The following is a 16,092-nucleotide window of genomic DNA, read 5'->3' on the forward strand; positions in this document are numbered from 1 at the left end:
CATTCCTAGAATGTGACCTTGACGATAAAGGGACTGTCGGGGACATGCTTGTCGCCCCACTTAACGGAAATGACGTAGAAGCCGGCCAGACTGACGTCATAGATGATCTCATACAGATCGTCTCCTGTGTAGACCACATTGGTCTCGTTGACCGTGTGAGGGCGCGGTCCACGGATAGTGACGCTGAGGGAGCCGTCTCCAGCCGACAGCGTTCGAACCTGGTGGGAAAACAGTGCAAAATCAATATGAAGAAGCACTGAGAATGAGTCTGAAATGCACAGAGGCACTTCGTCAAAGAAATAAGCAGCGATGTTTGAGAATACAATAGATCGATTTGGACTTGATGTCCAAGGCCACACATTATCATGAATAATTTTGAGAACTTGTATGATTTTTTTTATTACATCGTGTCCACACAAAAAGAGGTCATCTTTTTATTTTACGGAATGCTGGTATCTTGTCATTGGTCTTTATTTATGCATCTCACCATTTTTTAGAAGAGATTCACACTGCCGATATTGTGCCAGAATCAGCCCGATAAAAGAACCGCACACAAAATGCGAATGTATTTATCGGAAACTTTTTTTTTTCTAAACCGAGAATATCTCCCCTACTCACTTCATTTCTAGCGATCATCATGATCCCTAATGACATTACATACACTTGTTTATGCGAGCTCGTTAACGATCGTCATTTTCTCGCTATGTCTCGTGAGAATTGCAGAGGGCGATGTTTGTTTGAATTTTTTTTTTTTTTTTTGACTTTGTCAACAAGAAAATAACTAACCCTGGTATGAGTCTAAGTCGCCCCTTAAACTCGTATAGCTAGGCTGGATAATGCTTTCAGCTACACGTAATAACGCAATCTAGCATACGCGTATTACACCCATTGTTATTATAAAACAGTAAGTCGGTAAAGTTATGAAGGCTACGTATCTGTAGCCAATTAATATTGTTGCACACAAAACAAAAACGACGCAAACGCAACACTGCTGACATCACACATTTCTTTTATCGAGAATCATGTGTAATATTATTAAGAAGAGAGACAACTTTTAGTTTTACGTTGGCATTTGGAGACCCCTAAGTGCATGCAGTTAAACAATAGCTCAAGGTTGTATTTTTCGCCTGCAAGACGAGGCATTAATGAGATAATATTGTCATCGGCTGCCGTCGCCAATGGCGATGTAGATCCCTTCCTTTCGGTAGCCATAGCAACGCCTTGCATTTCAGCCAATTTAATCAGTGTTCAAGAAGTCATACCGCTACGCATTATGCGTGCACTCCCATATAGACTGGTAATATAATAAAGCATGCAGCATGTATTGAATGCAGTGTGTGTTTATCACCCCACAGCAATAGAACGAGTAATATTTAAACGCAGCAACACAACTCCTCAATCACACTCATCTTGCTTAAAAGCTGAATTTTTTTCCGTGTAAATATTAACTGAAGTGATGGATGCTCAGTAGAGTGTAAAAACAAAATGGTAATAATCGCATTTTTCTGTATCTTTCCTGTGTAGCATTAATGGAGCGACAGAATGAATTATCTGAATGCAATGTGTTTTTTTTTTTACATAATTCACAACAGTCCTGTATCAGGACTGGCTTGCTATTCCAAAGAGAACAAAGTCATTCGAGATGATGACTTTTGATGGGATCTGTTGTTTTAGTGTAAAGATAATACCCGGAAATAGGCCTACAGCAAAACAGCACCCCGGTCCGGAAAAAAAAAACTTCATTACGATAGCCCACACAATGTATTCATCGTCCACTATGGGACGAGGTTCGACGTTCATTGGGAAGGCGGCGAACGTATTTCGGAAAACCAATTTGTACCGTAATGTAGCCGAGGTGTTTGCGCCTTTTTCGTATAGCCGGGGGTTGGATTTCGCCCCCACTCTGTAAGACCCCGGCTACATTGAAGGGTTGTTATTTTTAAAATGTTACGAATGTCTTGATTTCAGTGCGAAATGCACTAGTGTATATGTCTTCAACCGATTGAAACGTTTTGTAATCTTTCTCACTATAAAAAAATACTTTGTGATTGAGCACGTTTTCATAATGCATGTTAAAAAAAAAAGTGTGTTAATATTAACGGTACCTTTTCTTATTGAAAAAATGCATCATAGGAGAAAGGCGCGTCCCAGTTTAATAAATATGACGTCCAAAACGTGCACAAGATAAACCTAGCCTCGACAGGAGCATTGCCTGGCGGTGATGTCGGATTATTGTGGGGCTGAGTACGCCCCGGCTCTGACATATAATGATTGGATTATCGCGGAGTGTTATCTTCTGACCGAACCGTATTTCACCTTCCACTTCCCAACCATCAACCATCGCGTTGCTAGTGGTCGTTTATTTTTGAGATGTTCTTGTCGAAATAGGGTTTTTATTTATACATGGGTTTACGGAATTCTGATGTTTGTTTGTTTGTTGGGTTGTTTGTTTGTTGGGCTGTCAAAACTCACCTGAAAATTGTTCTTTTCCCCGACGATACCATTATACAGTCCCACTCCTGAGGCATGGCATCTTTCCGGTATGGGTTGACTCAATGCTGCCAAACTCTCCTCCTTGGATGCTGTCCTGTTGTCTTGGAAACTGGACACATCAGCTTTCTCTTTCTGGTACTCCTGATGGTCTCCGTCGGGCTCCGTAGTCGGCAGTTGGGACAGTATTCCCAATTCGTCCTCCATCATCGGCCGGTACTTGCGCAGAAACTCCCTTGTCGAGTAATCGGGATCGTTCTCAAGGCTCTGAAGCATGACGTCCAGGGACATCTCCCTCAGTGTCTCGGTGTCTTCCAGGGCTTCACCCGCTGAGACACCGCCGGCAAAGTTGTCGAAAAGCGCCGAGGGGGATTTCCCGCCGGGTATGCCGCTGCTGGTGTTTGACTTACAGTCCGTGAACGTAACGTCTTCCTCGGGTGTTGAGATGTTTCCAACGGAGGAGTCACCAGGCGTTGGGGCAGTCGAGCTGTCAAGGCAAAGTGGCTCAACGCTCAGATGCTGACCGGACACAAACTCTTCCTTGTCACTGTCATTGTCCGACGAAAATCTCAAGACATCCTCAGCGATGGTTCCCTGATTACTTGATTCATTTTTGAAATGGTCATTCAGGGGGGTGATGGGTGACGCTGGCACTATCTGTATGGGAATGTTTCGGACGTCAGTTTGTTCCTCCGCACTTTGTTCGTTGCTGTCTTTTTGGATCGCAACAACATTTGAGTTTGTTGCCGTGCTTCTCATGTTCTCATCGCGATCTAGACCGATCTGGTTGTCCGGAGTAGATGATCGATTGCCTCTGTCCGGTTTACCGTTCACCAGTGGTCCTAGGCGTCGACCTCTGATATCGTCTGCATTTCGCCTGTGCTCCTGCCCGACGATGTGTCCGTTTTCATCAGAGAAGCCACTGTCGAAAGTCGACTGTCGACCTTGGCTGGAGCTCTGTGTTCCAGATCGGCCTCTCCTGTGTTGCACCGGGGCACCGATGGTCCTTCCGCCTGGGTCAAGATCAGCCTGCCGTGTGCTGCTCTCAGATCCCCGTGGCTGGGTCGGTCCTGGCACTGGTGGTTGGTCAGTCGGTCTGCGAACAACCTTGTTGGTTGCAGGATGCGCGTTGTCTTTGTCGCTGGATGAGTTGACAACAGACCCTTCGCTCTCCCCCAGGGCGCTGTCACCGTTGCTGTCTTTCTGCCTGCTGTTGACGTGGGCGTTTCTGTACACGTTGCGTCTGCTTATCCACCCCGTGGCTGTCTTGATGTCCTGGGCGGTGCACTGTGTCGCCTTATCCTCCTTCCTCTTTTTGTGTGTTTTTCGGATATGTCCTGCTGGCGTGTGGGTGGGTTTTACATTGCTTGGCACCTGCCGTGGTCTTGCAACTGTTTGTGTCCCTTCTGATTTGTCCTCGTTTGTCTTTTGAGGTGTCGGATCGGTTGGATGAGTGTCTTTATCGAAGCTTCGTAAGAACTCATTTCGGTACTTCAGATACTGATCAAGACTTGCAGGGTTCTCAGTTTGCTTCGATGGTTGTCCGGATTGCTCTGAAACATTGTGTGGCTTCTCAGCTTCAGCGCCACGGGTTGTGTTTGCGTCTGAAGCTAACTCTTGCGGAATTGAATGTGGCTTGTGATCGACGGCACTCGGCTTTGTTCTGGATGGAATAACTTCCCTGGAACTGCTCGGACTGTGTCCACAAGGCGGTTTCTTGTCCGTCTGAAGGTGGGCATCTCTCTTGTCACTCTCGTCTTTAGCCTGGCGCTTGGCCATCAGATTCGTGGCCACCTGCCTCGAAATTTCGTTGAGCGCACTACCGATGAGGATCTTGGACATGTGGTCGGCGTATTTCTCAGAATGGTCGACGTTCTTGGCGCTTTGTGAACGTGCGAAGGAGGCACTAGCCGCAGACGAGGAAGAAGATGTGCTGAACTTGGGAGATCGGTCATCAATACTCATGGAGGTGGATATGGAAGGAGTGCTGGTCATGCTAGACATCTGAGATGAGGATAAAATGGAGGAGCTTCGAATGTTAGGATAGGTCACCTCCTCCGTGCCTCCAGCACCTTTAATGATTCTCCGAATGACTTTCCTTCGAGTCTTCACAGTGGGTGGCCGTTCGGTGCTGTACATGATGGAGCTACTTCTGCTAAGTATGGAGCCGCTGCGTGAAGACCCTGTACTCACCGAAGAGTTGTGGCGAGACAGGAACGGGTGAGTCCCGGCTGGATGACCGTGGTGATTGGGCAAGAACACATCAGAAGCGTTATCCATACTGTGATCCATGCTGCTGACCATACTGCTACACATGCTGCTGAAGGGGGATGTACTCGTACTCTCGTAGGAGTCTCGCAGCTGGGAGATATGTGCTTGTCTGACCAGGGACTGTCGACGGGACCTGGTCGAGTTACTCTCAGTGTCCGAGGGGGGTGTTTGCTCGGACCCTCCCTCCTGCTCCGCCGCTACGTCATGATCATCCTGGAACGACACTGCTTTGACAATGCCTGGGCTGGCTCGCACGGCAGTCTGCTCGATGTTCTTAGCCGTGGTGGACCGCACTTTGAACGGGCTGTTCTTGATGTGCTCCCCGCCCCATGTGATTGCCACTTGGTACATCCCTAAGCTCCTCGGTATGTAGTTAACCTGATACGACCCCGGTTTGATAACTTGATAATCCAGAGGTATGGGCTCCGGTGGACCGTCATCTTCAGGGTGTTGTTCATCCTTGCTGGACTGGCTAGACTCACCATTCATCAAAACTCCTCGAGTCACCTTGGTAGTCACAATCTTCCTGCGGACTTTCTCTCTGTTGGGCCCGGTGATCTCTACGTACAGGTTCTTGTACTTGTACGTCTGGGTGGTAATAGTAAACCGGGCTCTCTTGTCGACCACAGCCACGACCAGGCCGCTGCCGCTCGCGCTGCATTCCTTCTCGATGGCCGGTTCTATTGGACCGCCACCACCCTCCACAAGTTTGATGGGGGTCTCCGGTTCCTCTATAGGGATGAAGCTGGCGTTCTGCATACTGATGATGTACTGCGTCATCTTCCGCTCGTTGATACGCTTAGCATCTGCCATCTCGTCCGGTGTCATAGGCTGAAAGGTAAAAACAAACAAAAAAGGAAATTGAAGTGACCTCGTGAAATGATATGACAGCACATTAATCGTAGGAACCAGATGCAACCTTTCTTGGGAGAATCCTGTGATTCCTGTCGCTTTATGTTTTGTGAACACGGATTTTGAATTATTGAAATTCATTTAAGCTGACAGCTCTCTTTTACTAAAAATGATTCAAATATATTGTTTGTTTTTATTTTGTTTCATTTGGTTAACTAGTAATAGACTGTTCATTCGTAATAGGCCTATAATGTTTTATTCTGGGTGGTTTTTTTTTAGCGATCTACTGTTATTTTTTCGATTGGTAAATTGTAAATTTCAAATACGTGTTATTGACATTTGAAGAAGTGAAATTTATGACATGGAAAGTTCTCCTACCTCTTTAATTCCCAGGTTTCGTTGCACCAGTCGCATGGCCAGTCTGCAGTTGTTGACGGCGTGTTCCCGCCGTAGCAAGTCATGGCCGGGACACGTGCCGGGCACAACTGCATTGATGAGCACACAGAGTGACCTACCGTCACACCATTGGCTGGACAGGTCGGTCACGTGTTGGAGACTTGGCGCTTGCTCTTTGACCCATCGCAGCAGACGTTTCCTATTGGCTGATTCTGATCGAGAAAAAAAAGTTTCGTCAGGTTTTAAGTCTTTTGAAAGGAGCAAGATGAGGCATAACATAACCGCACAAAAACAAAAAGTAGAACAAAATAGATATCATGAGCGGCTGTTGCAGCTGTATAATGCAACTAATGCCAACAAATTGGGAGTAAAAATTCTGGCGAATACAAATAGCGTTGTACGTGTCAGAAACTGCGCGACAACATGAAACAAAATAATAGGGGCTTATAAAACTAACTTCTCGTCTTTTAAACTGACTTTCCTGACCAATTTTCGTATAATTATGGTTATACCTGTGCTGACGAACTGAAGAAGTCTATCTCGGAAGCCAGACACGTATGTCACGCTGTCATTGACCTCGTACTGTTTCTTCCTGAGTTGTCGGCGAGGCTTCAGGCATCGTGAGATGGTCGGTAAGACATTGAGATAGGTGACCAGACTGAGGAGCCAGACGATGAATGCTCCTAGTGCAATCGAGGCCCGGCGTAGCAGCGTGAAGACAGACCTGACTGCTCTGGAAACTGTATAAGGTGAAACAACAGACAAACACCTGTTTCGTCAAACAAGAGTCAATTATCATGTTGGCCTTAAGTCATCAGGCGGTATTCATATACGAAGGTTGAACGTGACCTACAAACATTGGCGCAATAATTATGTCCTTGGAGACACTTTGCCACCCACAGGATGTGTAATCGCTTTACGAAATGGCGAATCATTATCTAAGAAAAAAATATCAAGACCGGTACGTGTACGGCCGTGTGACGCAGCGCTCGAGAGAACACAACTGTTATTATCATGGTAATAAAAGTTGTGTTCTCTTGAGTGCTGCGTCACTGAAAATGGATGCAGGGAGAGACACCTTGTATAACGTTTATTTTAACTCTTTAATTTGTTTTGTTTATTTACTTTAATTTATTTTTTTTTCAAAAAAAAAGGGAAAGAATCCGTGCTGTAGTCTGGGAGATGGTGGTTCGCAAAGCCATGGAATCCGTATGCTCAAAATGCACATAAGGGCAAACTCGTATCCAGTGCAGACAGACGTCGGTATCAAACTACCCCTAAATTCACATCCGACTTGACAACATTAAAAAGTTGAGCCAGGCGAGCGCAATGTTACGCAAACGCAATTCCGATTTCCTAAACAGTCTAAAAGACATTGCTAAGCTATCCGCTATATTTTTCTCCCTATATAAAAGAGAACACAAACAACAACGCGTCACGGTAAACTCACACTCGAAACACATCGGCAAGAACTTAAAGTTCACAAAGAACTTTCGTGGATCCGGGAACAATTGAGAGAGAAAAAGAACAGTTAAAAACGTCAGGAAAATAAAACCTAATTAATTTTTCATAACTCTCACCGTTTGTCCTGAAGTCTTCGGGTGTATCCCTGTACCTTGCATATGACGCAATAAACCTTTTCCTGCCCATCTTGCCTATACTATAGGTCGAGACAAAAGCGGCTAGCCCAATCACGGATTAAACACTGTGAGCAGTTTCGGCGTCTCTACACTTCCCACTGATTCGGCACTCAAAACCACCTCTGAGGCTCATCATCCAAATTTATCCCCTTTTTAAGGACTGCGATAAAAATCTCTTACTGTTTTTTGACCATCTGCGCGTGTTAACGATGACAGATTTACTTGATTGGGATTGGGAATTCAACGTGACCAAGAAGTCACGTTGGTCTCCTCGCATGAGACTCATCGGGCCTCTCGGGCGAAGATATAACTGCGTACTTGACATAGCTACGGGGGAAGATGATTATCTGAAGTGTCTCATGTGTCTATTTTGCCACTGTTTTCTTCTGTAATGCAAGTATGACTTGCGCAACTTGGAATGAATATTGCATATGCTACTTATGCGAATGTATACACAGATTGAATTTCCGGTCAACTTACTGCCGACCCTGGTATCGTAAAGAAATAGTTATCAAGAAAATCAACAAAATCAAAATTCACAAAGGGAGCAATCTGACATAATTTAAAACTAGAGTCGGTCAATGACCGGGGTTTTAAACATCATTCAAGAGGCACATCTTGGTGGGATATTGCAGCAAATGGTAGATATATTGGCCATTAAGATCGTGCGCCCGTTTCAACATAATAGTTAGCACAACGTGCATATACAAAATAATATATAGTACATAATAGTACGTATACGTACATTGTCGAAGGGGCAAAGGAGTTGTATGAAAATGACACGTCTGTTTGGCTATGCATGCGAGGGGGCAAGGGGTCATATCTAATCATTTCCGAGCTATTAATTTTTTTCTGAATATTGGTTGGTTCTCCTTTTATTAAAAAAAAAAAAAAAAACAAGCAATGTCGCAGTAACTCGTGCGGAAGAGCACGTGGCTAGGCCTGTTCACCACCACACGTGATGGCGGGAGATTGGTCCGTGAAGTGATTCCTATAATTATAGTCTCAGCTGGCGCTAGGACGTATCTGCCAATTCATCTCGGAAATCCCAACTTTCACGTCATTCAACTCATTTTTGGCCACAAACGTGGAAGAAGAGGGTACAATAATTAATTACCTTAATACACAGATACAGCCATTTATTCTGCTGGTCACAGAGATCCAGAGTAGTGTTCTCCCCGACGTGATTGACTGATTCACTATTATGCGTACTTGTAAGACCTTGAGACGTTTGTTTACAAAAATGGATGCTGTGGTCGTGTGATGCCATCTTTCAGCGAACGGGTCTCTTCTGCACTGCTTTTTTCTTGGAATTTGAATGGTTTAAAAGTGTTGAAATCAACTTTTTATTAGTGGGCCAAACAACATGCAAACAATGCTTAAATGTTTGGCATGCCCGGCAATTGCCTGCCGGCATGAGGAACACGGTCTATTTATATTGTGTAGACCAGACGAATGAAAAGAGGCTACCAGTGAATCTGAATCAATTGAATGGAATTTTGTGAGCTCTGGGTCCAGCTTTACTCGGTGTGCCTGGTCTACTTTTTTTCCTGAAAGTGGACTTTGTTTGAGAGATAGACAGCCTGATCAGGTCCGGAGAGTCAGGTTGGCGTAGCGGTACTTTCCTCGCCTTCCACCACTGTGACCCGGGTTCGAATCCCGCCCGGGCCAACATGTGGATTGGGTTTTCAGTCCCTACCTGATTCCGTGGGTTTCCCCAGAAATTCTTCTGGGGTTTTCCTCCCACCGCTTGAACTGTTATTTCTTCTCACTGTCTCCTCTCTACAGGTTTCTTCAGGCTTGCGAGCTACAGTGCCTGTGGCGCTTTTGAGTAATCCTTGGTTTCATTACAATAAATAAATAATAATAATAACATTGATAAAACAGATCCCCAAACATGAGCTGATGCGTCTGCATGACAATTACATCATCTCAAAGATTTCATTCTCAAAGATGTAACGGTGATTATTAGCCTATTGGGTCTAACAACAGTGATGTGCGTCACAAGTTGAGATGGATAAAATGGCAATGCAGAAATTAAATTGAATTTTAGAGCCACACGAAGAAAATTCGCTATACACATTGCAATTACGAACGTCTTTCGGGATTCGTAATTTTGCAATGTAATTGTGTTTTTGAGCCACAAACTAAAAACGGTAATTCACAAACAATACGCAAACGCGAGAAGAAGAAAAAAAGATTGACAATATCTGCGATCTTCGTGAAGCATGATGCGTGGTTCGTGTCCGTTTCGGCTCCATAAATAGTTCGGAAATAGTTGAAGAAACCTGCTATAGTGGTCGAAGTTATCAACAAAAAATTGCTGCGAGTCCCTTTAACAATCCTCCGACTTGGCATTGGCAAGACAGCTATTTGCACATTCAATCTGCGCGAGTCAACATTGTGATTTTTTTTTTCCGCGATCGGAAAGTTTACCTAGTGACGCAGTCGAGTTGACCAACTGCAGTCGCACATGCCTAAAAGCCACGTAGTGTTGCTATGGCAATGCTAGAAAAAAATGGTTAGGTTGATTTAAAATCGTGATCTTTTCATTTTGATTACAGTTGCTCAATATTGTCATAGTCTTGATTCATTATTAAGCATTTTACAATGTACCTTTGGAAGAATTTTTTCTATAGGCTACTATATGTTTGTTTGTTTTTTAAAACTGATTGACAAAAAAAAAACCTGTTTGAGTTAAGGCAGAAGATATCCTTTTGCAATGGCACAGAATATTGTTTACATAATTTTTTGGGGGGAAATCTCACTAGTTTAAAGAAAGACTGAGCAATCGAGATAATTACTGTCTGAACTTGTGCTTACTTTTGAACTTAGGCCCACAGTTTACAATGACTCACCCTCGTATATGCGAATTTCTCATCATGTAAAATAATGGCTTCTGCATTTCTGATAACAATCATGTTCAACTACAAATACTATATTGATTTAGTTTGATTTCCATTTCGTACTGTTCATCCCCTTGAAGATCAGACAGTAATTATTTCAAATTGGGATTCGGATTGTGGACCTGCATTCCATCGACCGCATAAGATGTACTGCACTTCCGCTGGTTTGAATCTGAAATTGGTAATTTTATGCAGGAGCCGTAGTGAAAGAAAGACATCTGCCGCGGCAGCTGCAGTAAATGCCTGAATAACCGAAGAGAATGCTCCCTAAATCGATTGGCTAACAAGCTGCCTGTCAATCATCTAAAGGGAGCTGAACCATTGGTACAAAACGTGTATTTTTTTAGTCACTCACGAAGCGCCAAATTCACGAAGATAGTTGTGGGCAATGGGTTAAATCTGTTACAAAAGCGCTTCGTGCTTATGGACCTCGTGGTTAATTGGCCAACTGAGCGAAATTTATGCTTATATTTTCAGATTTTTTTCCAATAAAAAAAATCACAATAGGTCCTCCCCCACCAAAAAAAATAATCCGTTGTCATTTTCCTGTCATCTGGTAAAACGAAATACATATTGCATTATAATGAGTTGGTTTATTCTGCATTTTGTGTGTAGGAAAAAAACACAAAATATTATTGTAAGGCCTACGGTATATATGACATGCGAACATTATTTGTTTAGTGATGTATACTTTTTTTCTGTTGATGAATGACGATTGCATTCCGGTTCAATCGATGCATGGGCGTCTAATTTTGTGCATCGTAAATTTACCGGAAAACCCGCATCGGCTCGGGCCTTCGGTTATCTTTTCTTCTAGGAAGAAATTAACGTGGCTCAGACTTAAATGATATCAGTTGAAAACGGACTGTGAACAAATTTTTGAATTTAAAGGATACCGAGAATTTGAAAGCAACTTAATTATAACATGGTGGACAGCAAGGTGTATTCGTGCAGGTTTTTGGAAACTCGACGTGTAGGCGTCGGGAGGGGGTGGTTATAGGTGCCCTGGAAAACACGGTAAACAAACAATCCCGGCAAAGATAATTTCCACTCATTGCGTTTGCTTTGATTATTAAACCCACCCTTACAGTTTGCATTTCTCAATATTAGCTTTTTTTCATATTAAGCTTATAAAGTGTTAGAGGTTCCACCGAAGTCTGATAAGTACAATGGCCTAAGGCCAATGACATGAAATACGTCATGACGCCGTGGTAATCTATATTGTAATCATTAGTCACATCGCGATCAGTGTAAAAATGTCGTAGACATTTCATCATTTATCTTCATCACTCATCTAAGAATTATTATTATTGTTCATTTTTTTATATCGTTAGATTTCAATTCCAATTTCGAATAAAATACGCATGAATAAGGACCATTATTTACCTCTTAATATGTCATGTATACGTGAGAGTGATATCATCTCCATTAAATCTTGCGAAAAGGTGTAATACGAACGTCTAAATTTGAAAAAAAGTACATTTTATGTTGAAATATAACTGCCTTTGGAGTATGTTTGCCTATGCAGAAAATTGAAAGCCACTTTAAAGTTCAAAATTTAAAAAGAGTTATTTCTTTAACGCACTATTATTATGTCGAAATCATCTTCCAAATGTATTTATTTCATATTTTAATCGGGTGTTTTTGCAATAAAGAAATCTGACAGACGCAAGCAAAAATCAAAACCTCGTAATCATTTGGTGCAAACCAAGTCATCGTCATACTTAATAGAGACGAATAAACGGGAAGGCCACAGCAAATGAAATAAATGATTATATTGCCTTCGGCATTGTTCAATTTTTCATTAAAAAATTATTTCATCACCACATAATAACGCACAGTTTTGTGCGTATACATTTTTTCACACGGACCGTACCTACACAGATTTAATCATTGATGAACAACATTAGTGCATGAAGCATTATAAAGAAATAGATGATTTTGATTCGCAATTATGATAACAAAATCATGTAGGTATAAATGGATGACAATTACGAAGCCTACCTTTCTGTTTGACATAGGAGGACGGTGAGTATGCGACGGGCGTATGTTTCCTTGCCACGGCACGAGGCATGGTTGATGCGTTATAACGGACATCAGCAAGTAGTCTGAAGAAGAACGACTACAAAATCACTTCTCACGCAGACACACTGCATGGGCAAATAGATTCATAGATTCAACATTTTGTCCCACACGTCGACGACAATATTGCTACGGCAAACCCTCGTCATTGTGCGAGGCTTTCTTCATCCGATGTGTCTGTTTTCCGTACAGCATGAGTCTCTCAAGTGATCGCATCGGTTTGTTAATACGAATCTTCCCCTGCATCCTACGGATCGTCTTCCATACGACCCCACTGATTAGATTTGAATAATGAGACGAGCGCGCGGCCGGTCGGAGATCACTGATGCGGCGGACGTGTGTAGACCTACGTACCAGGTCGATGTGTGTACATAAGAAATCTAACTTGGCAGTTGCACAGCACTGAGAAGCAAGCGTTTTTTTCGTGGAGGCTTGCCTATATTCCCAAGGTCCTGATCAGCTTATTCCGTTATAAACCCTGTACAACTGTACTTTCCGGTAATGCCTACCCATGCCCATTTATTATTACGCATAAGTCACCTGCATATTATACTGGCACACCGGTCAAAATCGCTGCTTCTGATAACACGATGCTTGGAGACAACAAAATGTGGGCTGGCATGATATTAGAAAACCAACCTCATTTTTTTCTTTGTCGTTAAGGGATCGTGAGTTATCGTTTCCACTCTGTCGTGTAAGAAACTAATTTCAACGTGGCCTCGTGGATTCAGTGTCGAAAATAACATCTTCAAGAAAATATTTGTTAAAAGCCGTTAGTTTTGTCATTTTTTTTCAGCAATAAAGAGCATATCACGAGCCGCATGCATTCAGGTCCATAGACAAAGTCAAGAAATTATCGATCAGAAATTATTGATATAATTATGGGTGTTTAAAAATAAAGGAGCGATACCTTTACACAGGCCTACCTTTTTCCATGGGCGTCGCCAGAATTTTTTCTAAAGGGGGGGGGGGCAAAGCACATTTTCCCAAAAAAATCCCCATATTTTCCAGCATTTTTCCGATTTATCATTTTTTCGAGGCTGGGCAGGGACATTTGCTCCCCTCCCCCAACCCATTCAATTAACAATAATATGACTTCGCGCCTCTTTTCCTTCCCCTTTTCCCCTCCTTTTTTCCCTCTTTTTTTTTTGGCCTGTCGGGGGGGGGGGGGGAGCGCCCCCCCCCCGCCCCCTCGCGACGCCCATGCCCTTATCATATTTTGCGAAAATTATTGTACTTTCAGTATATCAAAACAAATTGAAAAGCAATTACGAAAAAAAGTCGTGAACAATTTGAATAAAGTTTGAAAGCAGGGGCGGTTTCGGGTTTTTTTTTTTTCGAACCCCCCCCCCCCCCCGCCTGGATCCGCGCCTGGAAAGGCAAGTTGTTAATCCCGCGTGAAAATGGAGGTATGAGTAACCGTGATAAACAATGGGACTTTTTCATTTGTTTAATTTTTTGGTACTTATAATAGAACTAGTAACAGTCATTTGCCATTTTTTTTTCTTACAAAGTAACAGATCCACCCCTCCTACTGAACAATGTTTATATATAATACGAAAAAAATGACGCAAGTCTTTTTTGTCAGAAAAAAAAAATATCCATTAATTGCCACGCCCCCAAACCTGGATACATTACCTTGCTGGTCAAACAGATAGGCCTAATCAGCCTTCTCCCCTTAAAAGTCACTAGGAAGTCTGAAAAAAAAGGTATGTCTTATTATTATTCTTTATAATTTTTGTAACTCTGGTACGACCGTGCTCCCCCCCCCCCCCTTCCCCCACTGCCATGTCTGATCCTGGGGTTAATTGAAATAAATCTAAATAAATGAAACTTGAAATAAATTACCATTTCAGGTCAGGTCACGTGTATGAGATGAGTGAATAGATTTATATTATAAATCGGTTGTTTTTTTGTGGGCGGGGGGGGGGGGGGTATTTCCCACATCTCAGAAGTTGTGGCTACTGGCTAGCCGACTTCAACAAGTGGGTATCCTATCACTGCACTGTGATGCGTATTGTAATCTGTGCAGGGCATCAGCGAAGCTTTTTCTGCTCTTTCTATAGGAAGCGGTTGCGGATTACCAACGAAGCTCCGTTGCCTGGGAGCTGCAGAGGTAAATCAACATGGCGGCCATCGCTTGACAAGTGAAAATAAGATTTCGTACACCGATGTCAACTGGCAAATAGTTAAATTATGTAATAGTGAAACCTTATACACCGTTTGGAATATCAAAAGTAAGTCCAGTTTGTTTATATTATACATTTTGGGTAAGAAGTTTCGTCACAGATGTGGCGAATTTACGAGGTTTTGTTGTGTTATGATCGTCCCGGTCATTCAAGTTTATTGCGTTGACTGTGCTGTGCACGGGCCAATGCGTAATGCATTGGCAGTACGAACTAGACAATTGTTCAACGGAATGATTTTCGGAAAAAATTGTCCTTTTTAAAAAAATATCACCCAAAGGCAAAGCCACGTATTATGAAGAAGAAAAAGAAATCTAGGCCTAGCCTACTTAATTAAACAAAATTAAAGAGTGATATGATAATTAATACAAATAATGAATTACAAACATGAAAGTAAAAAAAAAAGAACATGAAACTGAAACATAAAAGAAAACTAGGCCTATAGGCCCTAGAAATAAATAAAATAAAAAAAGGAGTCGAAGGTGTACCAATCAAACTAACAAAGCGTTAGAAGGACATTAATATGTAGGCCCCTAGTTATAGATTGGCAATGGACAAATGGTGATTTTGCAATTGGCGTACCATGAAAAGCCCCATAAAGATAGCAGTTAAAATTGTGTTACAGCTGCTGTAACGATAGCCACTTACTTGAGTATAAGTTTATAACTGTGTAAAATTGTTGAAGTGAACAGCAAATTTTATTTTAGATTTCATTACATGATACTTGATAGGCCTATTTGCATGGTCAAAACATCATTGAGGTTAAGCCCATCCCTACGGTGACAAATTCTCTTGGTTGTTTGATTTGAAATCCTATTCCAAGCATTGCCATTCTTTTCAGATCCGTCCAAGTTAAGGAGCCATGTCGCAGCACATGAATGGCACGGCGGCCCATCAGCGCAGTGCCAACACAAGCCTGAACGGCAGCATGAACGGCCATTCCTTCGGTCTTCCAGGAGTCGACCAAGAACAGCTCAAGAGCCGGCTGTATTCCTATGCTCCCAACCAGGTCTCAGAAAATACAAAGGCTCTGAAGTTCAAGAGGATAACTCCAGCACAGAAAATCACTAGATCCAAACCCACATCCACAAAGTTGGAGCCACTGGTGAGTTTTAAGGGTTTTTCTTTCAATCCCCATCTCTGTAACCGATTTATGAATCTGTTTAATAATTATTCGTTTTCAAAAAGACCACACGGCCAATTTCACATATTTGTTTGATGCCAAGCCATTTTGAAATTTTGATTCTGCAAATATAAGAGCAATGCATT

The 16,092-nt window shown here is 42.6% G+C and overlaps 2 protein-coding genes across 4 annotated transcripts in view; one reads left to right on the top strand and one right to left on the bottom strand.

Moving 5' to 3' along the window:
- Positions 1-12,900, bottom strand: LOC119729894 (serine-rich adhesin for platelets-like). The gene is made up of 5 exons (XM_038202691.1): positions 12,560-12,900; positions 6,522-6,749; positions 5,992-6,221; positions 2,473-5,592; positions 1-218 (listed from the first exon to the last, which is right to left on the bottom strand). The coding sequence occupies exons 1-5, from the start codon at positions 12,627-12,629 to the stop codon at positions 6-8; spliced, it is 3,861 nt and encodes a 1,286-aa protein (XP_038058619.1). The 5' UTR covers positions 12,630-12,900; the 3' UTR covers positions 1-5.
- A 1,836-nt stretch (positions 12,901-14,736) lies between these two features.
- The window catches only part of LOC119729603 (dynein heavy chain 6, axonemal-like), a 75,355-nt gene continuing 73,999 nt past the window's right edge, over positions 14,737-16,092 (top strand). For all 3 annotated transcript variants that reach the window (XM_038202232.1, XM_038202233.1, XM_038202235.1), the window contains exons 1-2: positions 14,737-14,874; positions 15,665-15,928. In XM_038202232.1, coding sequence (XP_038058160.1) covers positions 15,686-15,928 — 243 coding nt within the window. In that variant the 5' untranslated portion in view covers positions 14,737-14,874; positions 15,665-15,685. The remainder of the gene's footprint in view (positions 14,875-15,664; positions 15,929-16,092) is intronic.

Source organism: Patiria miniata, unplaced genomic scaffold, assembly GCF_015706575.1.
Source record: "Patiria miniata isolate m_02_andy unplaced genomic scaffold, ASM1570657v1 HiC_scaffold_21, whole genome shotgun sequence".
Taxonomy (NCBI): Eukaryota; Metazoa; Echinodermata; class Asteroidea; order Valvatida; family Asterinidae; genus Patiria; species Patiria miniata.